This window comes from Mus musculus, chromosome 3, assembly GCF_000001635.26.
Source record: "Mus musculus strain C57BL/6J chromosome 3, GRCm38.p6 C57BL/6J".
NCBI classification, from domain to species: Eukaryota; Metazoa; Chordata; class Mammalia; order Rodentia; family Muridae; genus Mus; species Mus musculus.
In genome coordinates, this window is record NC_000069.6 from 135,608,354 (window position 1) to 135,621,069 (window position 12,716).

At 45.0% G+C, this 12,716-nt stretch overlaps 1 protein-coding gene and 1 long non-coding RNA gene across 4 annotated transcripts in view; one reads left to right on the forward strand and one right to left on the reverse strand.

Moving 5' to 3' along the window:
• Nfkb1 (nuclear factor of kappa light polypeptide gene enhancer in B cells 1, p105) overlaps positions 1-12,716 on the reverse strand; it is a 107,315-nt gene that overhangs the window by 23,699 nt on the left and 70,900 nt on the right. For all 3 annotated transcript variants that reach the window (XM_006501106.3, NM_008689.2, XM_006501107.2), the window contains 5 exons: positions 10,451-10,614; positions 6,919-7,077; positions 5,554-5,658; positions 5,298-5,389; positions 4,061-4,199 (listed from right to left, as the gene is read on the reverse strand). In XM_006501106.3, coding sequence (XP_006501169.1) covers positions 4,061-4,199; positions 5,298-5,389; positions 5,554-5,658; positions 6,919-7,077; positions 10,451-10,614 — 659 coding nt within the window. The remainder of the gene's footprint in view (positions 1-4,060; positions 4,200-5,297; positions 5,390-5,553; positions 5,659-6,918; positions 7,078-10,450; positions 10,615-12,716) is intronic.
• On the forward strand, positions 71-5,304 carry Gm46827. Its single transcript, XR_001783992.2, has 3 exons — positions 71-3,296; positions 3,699-3,736; positions 4,438-5,304. It is a non-coding gene; the product is annotated as a predicted gene, 46827 (long non-coding RNA).

The window sequence follows — 12,716 nt, forward strand, 5'->3', positions numbered from 1 at the left end:
GCAGAGAGACGATTGATTCTCATGATATTTTTAAATGCATTAAAGGGAAATAACAGGCACCCGAGGAGGAAGCATGGTTTTTATTCCAATGGACGAGAAGACCAAGAGCACGCCTCAGAGACCACAGTGCGGCACACACCCAACTCTCCTGAGCGCCCCCTCCTAAGTTCCCAGTGCTAACAAGATGGTGAGAGATCTCATTGCTTCTCAAGATTCAGATAACCCAAAGATACACATATTTTTTTCTTTTTAAAGCACTTTTACTTCTTTATTTTGAGATAGGGTCTCACCATGTAACTCTAGCTGCCTGGAACTCACTATGTAGACTAGCTTGGTTTTGAACAAGACTCAAAACTGCCTTTGCCTCGTGAACACTAGGATTAGAGGTGTGCACCACCACACCCAGCTAACGTTCAGAACAGTTGTCCTTGTTCACCTAAGACAACTATAATAACCAGCTTACATTTATTCCGTACATACACTGAGCAAGGTGCTGGGATGGACAGAAACATAACACACATCTCTGCTGTCAAGGACCGTCAATTTCAAGGCAAAGAGGGATTTAGTGGGATGGATTATGGTGGTATGCATCATACCATCATGTGAAATCACGTGAAAACAGATTTACAGCATGACAAGCCTCTATAAAGGCTAACAACTATGGCCGAAGAACATGATATTCTGGGAAGACACAGGGCTTCTCAGAGGGATAACATGGGTGGGTGCTTTTGATAATAAAGGTTAAAGGAGGACTGGGGTCACCCATGCTGAGGAGCCTCAGGGATAGGAATGTGAGGGACTTGCTGAATGTCTCAGAGAATGACATAGAGGACAGCATTTTAGGAGCTACATCTATCACTGTATACAGGACATCTAGAGTCAAACTCTAAGGAAGACAGTGCAGGCATGAGGCAATGGAGACCGAGTCCTTACTGGTTATTGTGGTAAGAGATATAATGTCGATCCTAGAAACACAGAGAGGGTGTACAGAGATGTTTTGGCTCCTGAGATCTCGGACTCCAAAATAAAGATGGCCTCTGGGACAGTGAGTGACCTCTGGGACAGTGGCCTGCCCAGGTCCAGGTGCTCCGAGACTTATCTTGGTGCTCTTCACAGAGTTCTGTGTTCCTCTTGTCTTTCACTGTCTGTGTTCCTTACTAACCCAGACAGCCCCCCTAATTCTGTTACTGCAATGTGATCGACAGCCATGTGCCCTCAGTTCTGTCATGGCCCGTGTGATCTTCAGCCACCATGTTCTCAGTCCTGTCACTGTGTGGGAGATCTGACATGGTGCTCCTGTTCCTTTGTGGTCTGGGAGTATCCTAGCAGATATTTGTTTGTTTGTTTTCTTTGTCTTTGGGGCTGAGAAGTGAAGGTGGTTTTGTGTTTACATTAAATAGTCAACATGGTGCTTTCTATCCAGGAAATAGGCCAATACTGAACAATCGTCCTGTGTCTGACTGATTAATGCTGGCTTTCATCATGGTCTATGTTCAGAAAGATCCCTACTTCTCTAGTTCTGTGGGTGTTTCCATCACCCCACGGTGTGGCACAAGGACTTTTGGACTATGTTGGACTGTCTACTGCAGCTGATGGGGAAAGCAGGAGAGCATGGTGGACTTTGCCAGTCCCTGGGAAACCAACCCTGGGCACACCAGGATGATTAGGAAGAAAACGGCTTTCGGCCAGAAAGGAGTGAGGCTGAGGTGAAGAGACTGTCTACTTTCTAACTGATGGCTCGGAGAAATATTTATAAAGTTTTCCCACCAGTTATACCAAAACCAATAGCTATATTCATTTAGTCAGTGGATGAACTGTGGATCTCACAGAGAAAATGTTTCCAGTGTAGAAACACGGAACACAACAGGTACCTCAGCCATCCTGTGTGTAGGTGGAGCCTCATTTGTATTTCAAGTATACCATTTGTATTCATGATGACCTAGAAGATGTGAGGTAACCAGGACTTCAGGGAACCCCAATCCTCTAATCCAGGCATTAGAAAACTCCCACTCTGCTGGCGTGGAGTGCCCAGGAAGCTGGGCCTTGTCTACTGTACTCTTCAGATGCAGACACTAGCAGGAGAGGTTGCCTGGCAACCAAACTCTCAGCGTTTCAAGGCTCACATCCTGCACAGGGAACCTGCAGTTCTTTTCTTTTTCTCATGATTCTGCATCAGCAATGACAACGCTCTTTTAAAGGCACATTTCAGGAGATACACTGTTTTTTTTTTTTTCTTAGAAAAATAATCTTTTTTTCCTGTTTTCAGAGGGCAGAGGCTTCAGGTAAAGCAGTAATTTCATGTTGCCTTGTCTGGACAGAAGGATCTAGAAGACCTCAAGCTGGTGAGGAAGGAAGTAGGCCAGCCACAGAGCTCACCATAAGCCTGACCCAGGAATGGGGAGGCCATACCTCAAAAAGAGACATGGCCTCCCAGAAACTCCTGGCCACCATCACGCTTTGCCTTCAAGGGACCGATACCTGGGGGCCTTGGTGGCCCTGGACCTAGGACCCTGTACCTGGTGACATCCTCTCCAGCCCCATTCTCTCTGAGCCAGACATTTCTGATTTTATCAGATCCCAGGCCTTGTGTAGCCTCCAAGTTCATGGATCTCTTCTCAGAACCATGGCCGTCAAGACAAAACTTACGAAACAGAGGTACAGAGAGGTTGACGGCAGCACTGTGCGTCCCTACACTTAAACTCTGTGGGGCCGGGATTCTCTTCAGTGCTGAGCCCCCACCCACTTGAGTCATGCCTTTGACTGGCCCCCTTCCTGCACTTGACCCCAACTGAAATATGTTTACACTAAGCTTCTCTTTCATTCTCAGACTCTTCTCCCTTGTTCCTCTTATCCACTTAACCACTCCATACATACACTTCTAGTCTGGAAACCCTAGAACAATCTGAGACTCTCGAGTCTCTCTTCCTTTCTCTTCACCCAAGGTCCAGGTCTCCACAGCACCAACAGAGAAGTATCTGCTGGATGCTAACTTCTGGCTGCTAGAACCCTTTCTAACTCTGCTGAGGCACCACTGAATTCTAGCAACATTCTGACCACATCATTCCAGACAGTGAGCAGGCAGGCCTAGCCATCAGAGTCAAAGCAAAAACCTCCAGCTACCACAGAAACGCTTCACTGCGTGGACCTGGCCTCCCTCGCCTAAATCAACCTTCCTCAGTCCACACAGATTCACAGTAATCATTTCTCCCAGGACAAACACCAGCTGCCACACCTCTGCCTCTGAACATCTCTCTTTCATAAACAGAGCCTTGACTTCCATTCACCTTCATAATGTGGTAAGTGGCTTCCCACTGAAGAGAAATTCTTTGGCTGATTCTTTAGACCAAGGAATCCAGGACTGTCTCCTCAACTATTTCATACAGTTTGTGGATGCTTCCCTTTGGGTACTTATCATTTGAGAACCAGGGTTACAGCTCAATGGTAGAGCAGCTGCCTAGTGTCTACAAGGCCCAGAGAATATGATGTCTAGCACGTCAAAAAGAATCGTAATCTGCATTTTAACTATAGTGCACCTTTCCTGAGGTGTCTTTTGTGAGGAAAGTATAGTGACCTTCTCATTTTATAGTTCTGGGCTGGACAGTGGCTAAGCCTTCTGGTTAATTCTTAAGGGCTTCTGAGTAGCTGAAAAATCCTTACTTTTTTTTTTTTTTTTTACTTTCCCTTTCTTCCCCGCCCAGCCCCCTCCTGGTGGAGGACCACCCACATCTTCTGGCAGGTACGTCTCTCCTTTCAGCACACAGCTTTGGGACTCAGGCTCAGGTCAGCCCTGACAGCAAGTGCTTTTACCCATCTTGCTGGCTCCATACTAGATTCTAATACCCAACAATAGCCAAATGTCTAAGTCTCATATAAGTTTGGCAGCAATATAGTAACATAAATTCCTGGGGCTAATTCCATGACCTTGGCATATGACCTTCCTTGCCCCTAACACTATGCAGCGTGCATCCAGGCATCCAGGCAGCAGCTTCTGGGAGGCTGAGTAGAGGAGGGGCCCACTGGTCTTTCAGAGCAAGCACAAGAGTCTAAACCACCCAGGTACCTTTGATTTCAGGGTAGTAGAGAAAGGGTTTCGGTTCACTAGTTTCCAGGTCTGATTTCCTCCGAAGCTGAACAAACACGGAAGCTGGCTTTGTAATGTTGACATCCTTATACTTTGGCGTTTTGAAGACAATGGCAAACTGCAGGGTGCAAAAGACCCAAACATTAGTGTAGGACATTTGTTTTCTAGTGTCGGTGAGCATCAGGCACATTCTATACACGTCTATGTATACTCTGAACTTAAATAAAGTGTGTGCAAACCCAGCACCTGGAGAAAGTTCCCAGTTAGTACCTTATACCCACACTTATACTGCCCCCGTGAAAGTAAAACACAACAGCATGATGGCGGATCACGCGACTCAGCCATTTCTCTTTCAGATTAGCCTTGAAAACATCCAGGATCACTGCTAGCAGCAAGAGAAGGAGTGGATGTGGAAGCAGACAGAACCAGGGCTGCCGCTGACAGCCCGCAGACAGTCATGCTAAGTGAGGCTGCGCAGGAGGTGTCACATGCTAGTCCTGGGCAGTGCTGGGATAATAAGGAACTGGACAGACTTAGTTTCGGTCTTTCTATGTTTATAAGGATCAAGATGTCATCAAATATAGGATGAGCAATAGGTAGCATATGCTGACAGTTCTCCCTGCCTCCCCGCTTCCCACTCATGCACTAACTTGAGATCCTAGAGGGAGCTGATGTTGTTATTGTCTCAGGCTTCCTGTGCACGTGAACACAGAATTGTTTCTACATAGAATTGTTTCTACATACAGTGTGTTCCATATCGATTGTTACAAATCTTTGCATTCTATTTTGAGGTCTTTGTTCATTCACAGAGCCTTCTTTTCTAGTAACTGTATGATGTTCCATTACATAGATACACCACTATCTAATTAGTCATTTACTGGCTAACATTTGGGTTGTTGCCAATTATTTGAAACACCATTTCTCAGTCACTGTCAAAGAGTGACTATTACTGTGGTGGCTCATGTCATCAGCTGGGAGACCCTGGTCATGTAACCAATCAGCCAGAGACACCAGCTCATCAGGACAGCATCAGCTTCAGCCCTTTAGACTTCTCAGCCTCTATGTCAGAGTACTGGAAGAGCCATAAACATAGCATTGCTGTATGGATGTCAAAGAGACTTATGACGGTTTCTTTGTTAATATGTGGAAACTGAGCACTGAATTTCACCAAGGCAGAAGTGCATTAAAATAAAACCCGCAATAATAACCCACCTACCTGTCTATGAACATCTGTGGGGGAAAAGTCCCCAAATCCTTCCCAAACTCCGCCATTTTCTTCCTCTTCATAAAACCGAATCTGGATGTCATCTGCAAACGGGCGTATTCAGGCATGTGATTGCAATGCGTGTAATGGTGTTGAAGAGCGCTGTCTTTTTGAGACTCCCACAGCAAAAGGAGAACACCCCTGGTCCGCTGTTTCCAGAGAACTCTGACAGCCACACCCTACATCTAGAGACCAGGTGTGTACGTACCTTTCTGAACCTTGTCACAGAGAAGGTAAATCTCCTCCCCTCCCGTCACACATCCTGCTGTTCTGTCCATTCTCACGATTTTCAGGTTGGATGCATTCGGGGCTTCTGTTCAAAGGGAGAAGAGAATGCATACCCTGGCTTAGCATTAGCCTCACAAAGATTCCATGATGATGCTCACTCTTACTGCCTTTAACAAGACACAAATAGAGCAAGAAAGACTTCCAAGGTACTAGGAGCAGTTCTTGGGTCTGGGGCACTCATGGTTCCCCAGAAAGGAGCAGGTCAGGGAGGGATGGTGGCATATGGCTTCTCTAACACACAGGCTGATGAGGAAGGAGAGAGCTGTCTGATGTTTCTGGACCAATGGCTTGTTTCATGCTAACTTTATGTCATTTGTAAAATTCTTAAAAATTTTAAGAAAATGACATTTTAAGCTAATATATATATATATATATATATACACATTTACACACACACACACACACACACACACACACACACACACATTCTTCAAAGAAAAGTGAAGATGTTCTGGTTTTTTTCCCCCAACCTAAATTAGCATTCTGTGTGGTTTGGGGCAAAGCTGCCCATAGTGGTGAGTGGGGCAAAGCTTCCCCCTTTAAAAACTCCAACAGCTGTAGCTCATCTCTGTTCAGTAAGACTCTTTTCCATTCAATAAACTTTTCACTTCCCTTCACACTTGTTTAAATCAGACAGACCCATGCGTGGCTGGATGCAGAACATGGGATTTCCTTGTGCATCGTATTCTATGACCATTCAGTGAGGCTTGCAGGGTTCCTGAAACAACTGTTTGTTAAGCCCAATGCATATCGAACAATAGAGCCACACAGTAAATTCTACAAGCTACTGGAAACCCTGCACATTCTATTATCTGCAGCCTGAAAGATGATTTTGACATACTATTCATTTATTTAGTTACCTTGACGTTCCTGTCTTAATAAATGTATTTCAAACTGGGGATAAAGAGAGACAAGAGGGATACTTGTCTTCTATCAATTTTTCTTCCGTGCTGCCAGGTGCAAAAATTAAGGTAATTTTTTTTAGAGCACCAGCAATCTATCCTTACAGTCATGTGTTCATAGTAAGAAACTGGTGTTACATGTAAGGAATATAATGCACTCTCTGAGGAAGACGTGTTACCTTGGCAGACATGTTCTTAAGACGCTTAACTGGATATTGACCCTTTACCCTAGACTGCAGTATTAACTTTGTAGACAATAAACTAGAGGCTCTATGTGACTAGGTCCCAGTCTGCAGGCCTCAGCTCTGGGGAGTAAGTGACATAGTGGCCCTGCCCTCCATGCAGCTAGATGAAACTGTCCCATCTTGGGAACGAGTACTCACTGCTATCATAGATGGCGTCTGACACCACAGGCTCCAGTCTCCGAGTGAAGCTGCCAGTGCTGTCAGGGAGGAAGGCTGTGAACATGAGGCGCACCACGCTCAGGTCCATCTCCTTGGTCTGCTGCACGGCTGCCTGGCGGATGATCTCCTTCTCTCTGTCTAGGGTCACAGAGAACAGTCTGCTCATGCCCAGGCAGGTCAGAGTGTGAACATTTGACAGCAAATGGCCTCAAAGACCAATTCTTTTCCTCTAGAAACACTTCCTTAAAGTCTTTCTTGGCATATACTCAGTGCTCATCGGGATAACTCCCTGAAAACATTTTCATCCTAGAACAAGCACTGTGACCGTACCTAAGGCCCCTTCTCCCCTCCTCATATCCACTCGTCCCCTCCCTACCAACGGAGTACCTTCCTCTTACTTTCATATCCTATGCACGCATATGCAAAATATCTTATGTACATCTATATAAAACCTAGGATCTAGAACCGAGAGAGACGGTAGGTGATGTTCATCTTCTTTGTTCTGGCTTATTTCTCTTGATACAGAGATCTCCAGTTGCATACACTGCCCTGCAAATGTTTCTTTTCTTTTTCTTCCCTTCTTTTTTAAAAATAAAGATTTATTTTTATTTTATGTATGTGAGTAGACTATAGCTGTCTTCAGACACAAGAGAAGAGGGTATCGAGTTCCATGACAGATGGTTGTGAGCCACCATGTGGTTGCTGGGATTTGAACTCAGGACCTCTGGAAGAGCAGTCAGTGCTCTTAACTGCTGAGGCATCTCTCCAGCCCTTCTTTCTTTTTTCTTTTTTTTTTTTAATGGCTGAAAAAAAACTCCATTACTCATGTATATCATGCTTTCTTAATCCATCATCTGCTAATGGAGAGCTACGGTGGTTGTTTGATGTAGCTCTTGAATATGGCTGAAATAAACACATATGTGCAGGGAAATATGTATGTTATAGTACGTGGAGTTAGAGTTTTGTAAATATCCGCAGGAGTGGATAGCTGTGTCTATGCAGTTTTACTTCATGTTATTCTAAATCTCCATTTTGATTTTCTTATTTACATTCTTGCATTTGTTGGTCATAACACACGTGTGTTTAGGGTAGAGGACCACCTGAGGGGAGGGGTTCTCTCCTTCTACCATGTGGGTCCTGGAGACTGAATTCAGGGCAGCAGGCTTTGTATGGGTTACCTGCTAAGACATCTGCTACACACATCTGGGGACGACCTTGAACTCATCTGGGAGTGCAGCCGTTTGTAGGGAGTGCTGGGAATCAAACCCAGGACTTCTTACACAAGAGGTAAGTACTGTACCACCTGAGCTACTTGGCAGGCTCCTGGACTTGTTTTCTTAATGACTTCTGACCAGGGTGAGGTGGGACCTCAGAGGAACTTTAAAGACTAAGGGTGTGAAGCATGCTTTCACATTTGTTGGCTGTTTGCACTCATTGTTGGAGAACCCTCTCTTTCTTCTGAGCGCATTTATTTACTGGGTTGTTTGTTTCCAGAATTTAATTTTTTTTGAGTTTTTATAGAACCTAGATACTAATCTGTCAGCTACATAGCTAGCAACAATTCTTTCCCCCACTGAAGGCTGTCGTCTCTTCAACTCAGGAAACTGTTTCCTCTGCTGTGACGCCTTTGAATCTCAGTTGCTAGTTCTCCATTTTATTTCCTGAGTTGCTGGAGCCCTTTTCGGAAAGGGCTTGCCTACATCACGAAGCGTTTTCTGCATGTTTTCCTTTAGCTGTTTCAGACCATTACCTTTTCCATTAAGATCTCTGCTCCGTGTTGAATTGGTTGGTAGGGTAGGAGCCTGGGATCTGGTTCCCTTCCTTATATGTGCTAGCCGGTTCCCCACCGGCATCACTTCTTCTCCAGCCCGTCTTTTCTCTAATGCACATTTTGGCATCTTTCTCGGGTATCAGGTGGCTACATTGTGTTCCTTTCTGACTCTCCTCTTCTGCTGATTTACACGTCTGTTTTGACCCCACTTCCATGCTTTTTTTGTTACCATGGCTCTGTAGTGTGACCTGGAATCAGCAGCTATGATACCTCTGATATCAGCAGCTGTGATACCTCTGAAATATTCTTACTATCCTATAGCTTTGGCTACCTGAGACCTTTTGTCGTCCCAAGTGAACTTTATTTTCTAGGAGGAACGGTATTGGCATTGTGGATTGCATTCAATCTACAGACCACACTTGGCCATATTTTTGTGGTAGTAACTCTGTTAACTCCCAGGAACATGGGAGGCCTTTCCATCATTGATTGACATCTCTTTCTTCTTCCGTGTCTTAACATGTTCACTGTAAAGGACTTTTCACATGGTTAGTTTATTGCCAGGAGTTTTATTTGCTCATGTTGAAGCTATCGGGGATGCCTGTGACTGTGCTCGGCCGTCGCGTTTGCTGACTTCTTTCTCGACACACTCACTATCGATATAGGAAAACCACGGGGTCTGTGTGGTGATGACGCAGGCTGATCCTCAATCAGAGCTAAGCCTCTCCAGTGCAGCCCTGGGCTCTTGTGTGTGGGACAATATTGTCTGTGGATAGGGCTCTTTCATCTCTTCCTTTCCCGTTTGTATATTTTTCATTTCATTCTATTATTTTATTGGGAATGTATGAATCGGCTTATCCTTTCCTTCCTTTTCTCTTTTCTTTTCTTTTCTTTTCTTTTCTTTTCTTTTCTCTTCTTTTCTTTTCTTTTCTTCTTTTACCTGGTTTGGGTATAAAAGTAATGCTGGCTTTGGAAAATAAGTTTGTTGATATTCTTCCCCTTTCTACTTTATGGAACAGTTTAAGGAGGATTTACGTTATCTCTTCAAATATCTGACAGAATTCAGCCATGATTCCATTTAGGACCGGGTATTTTTCAGTTGGGAGATATTTTATTGCTTGTCTTAGGTCTGTGTAAGTTGTTTCTATCTTCTTAGTTTAACACTGGCAGGTCAGATGTACCTGTGAACTTACCCGTTTCTGTGAGATATTCTAATTTACTGTAATACATATTTTCAAAGCCCTAATGATTCTTTGGATTTGACCATTACCTCTGATAATGTTTCCCTGATTTTCACCTTTAATTTTAATAACTGAGTCTTCTTTTTTCTTTTGGTTACTTTGGCCTGAAATTCTTTAAACTGTTAGTAAAATTTTACACAATGGTCTTATTAAATTGCCTAAAAACCCATCAAAGGTAAGCTGCGTTTTCTCTGGAGTATTGTAAATATTGTCTTCTCCCATGCTCACCCATCTACTCTCCTACGCTTGCTAAGAGATAAGGCACACATAGAATGCGAGGAGTACAGGGAAATGCACGTCTCTGCACCGCCGGCTGCGCAGACATAGGTGAGAACAAGCATGCAGAGTCTTTGTGTGTGGGCTCCGCTTCTCCACGGTGCCCAGCACAGAAAGGAAAGACCGGGCTGCACTGATCCCCTTCCCTCTGATAGCCTGGCACGCTGATGGCTGCAGTCATCCTGGAACATAGAAGCCTTAATTAAGGCTGGGTCAGCTGGCTCACCTGTGAGTTGCCGGTCTCCTCCGCCTTCTGCTTGTAGATAGGCAAGGTCAGAATGCACCAGAAGTCCAGGATTATAGCCCCTAATACACGCCTCTGTCATCCGTGCTTCCAGTGTTTCAAATACCTTTTTCTTAGTCACATGAAGTATTCCCAGGTTTGCAAAGCTGGAGAAAAACAGTGAGAGCAGAAGTCAGGCAGGTCATGGCCGGGGGGCGGGCTTCAGGTCAGCAGACAGCACACCGGAAAAAGTACACAAGCACTCAGCATCTTACACAGACCAAAGTCAGATGAACATCAGAATTTGGGACTTTATGAGGGTGATATATGGCATATGCTGTACGTCACTAGACACTGTTGGCAGGGCTGGGGTGCACCATGGACTCAGCTCATTGACATTTCTGCAGAGAGGCCTCTAACCAGACTCATCACAGAAGTGGATTTGTCAGACCAGGTTAAACTGGGTTACTAAAAGAGTTGGAGGAAAACTTGAATCACCTTACGTCTCAGAACATATTAGATGTCAACTCAGGAGTCACAGAGTACGGGTGCCCTTGTACGTATGCTTTACTAGGGAAGGCTTGTGTGGCTTCACTGTGCTCTCACACAATGCACATGCTAGCGTACACGATGATAGATTTCACAGTGTAACTTAAAAGAGAAATACATGTAAACAAGAAAAAGAAGACAGGCCTGGGAGGGGTGAGAGGGTAGGAGAGCCAGACAGGGAGAACCCAGGCAGGACCCTGAGATCACAGCTGAGCCAGTCCTGAGGGAGGTCAGAAGAAGTGGATTCTAAGTATCAGAGCTGCAGACAGGTGAGTGTGAGGACCTCATGGCAGGACCACTCTGGTGAATGTGAAGACCGCATGGCAGGGCCACTCTGCTGTTTTTGACAGTGGCAGAAAGGTGGCACATGGGCTGAGGGTAAGGAGCAGAGTCAGAGGGGACAGATGAACTCAAAGAGAAAAGTGCAGGGCCTGGGTCTCTCAGAGCCATATAGATGTTTGTAAGGACTTTTACTCTAAAAGTAAAATAAATATTAGTAGAAGGAAGAAAATGATACAGGTCAGTGAGATGGCTAAGTCAGTAAGAACACTAGCTGCCAAGCTTGGTGACATGAGTTCAATCCCTAGAACCCACATAGGAGGGGAAGAGAAGCGGCTTCCACAAGTTGTTCTGGGCTTTGACACTGACACACACACACACACACACACACACACACACACACACACACACAGAGAGAGAGAGAGAGAGAGAGAGAGAGAGAGAGAGAGAGAACAGATAGCCTCCCCCGACAAGCAGAAATACACATACACACACACACACACACACACACACACACACACACACACACACACGGTAAATGTAATATAAAATGACAATAAAAGAGATCTGACAACTTGCCTGCACACATGAGAACAAGCTACTGTGCAAAGGTCATATAAACTGGAGAAAGGGAGGAGAAGAGGTGAAGGCAGAAGGAAACAGACACACACAGAAGGCCAGATGTGGAGTGAGTTACAGGGACACAGAGAAGTCAACATGCTGTGTTTCCACAGCTCCTTCAGGACAGAGATCCCCAGGTCTTAGAATGCAGGCTGACATGTGGGTCCTCAGCAGGTGCCTGCTGACCACAGGAAAGCTTGAACGGAGGGAGCATCACAAACATTATGCACCCAACCTGCTAATGTGCTTGGAGGTCCTTGTGTCTAACAGATCTTGTGTCTGCCCTTTTGGGTCTCACTCTTGTGCAGACTGCTCCCCCGCTAGGAGCCCAGGCTCATCTCCTGGGAACATCAGTGACCATCACCTCGGCTGCACTTCTTACACGTAACCCAGCTTCACATCTGGAGAAAGGCATCATGCTTATTTATTATATGAATCATGAAGGAAGGGTTTACCCTAGTAAACAACACACCAGTGTTCCACCACAGGCCATGGTGGAGTAATATAGACCTAGACGGTTCCTCTAGAATTAAATAGCCAAAACACACGAGAAAACGATTGTCATGCTCTGGAGATAGGTGACACACAACAGTCATCCGAGAAAAAAAAATAGAAAGGTACTCTTACAATTACCTGGCTTAATGCTTAGGTTGCAGGATGGGAAGGAGAACCCAGGCAGCCAGCTAGGGCTCTGCAGTTGCAAAGACTTGAGGTTAAGAAGATTAGGATTTATATCCAGAGCATCACAGATTTTCAAAAATCCAAAGGAAACATTTGTGAGAAAGCCCTGTTAGGCTAAGGGAAAGAGCTACTATTCTCA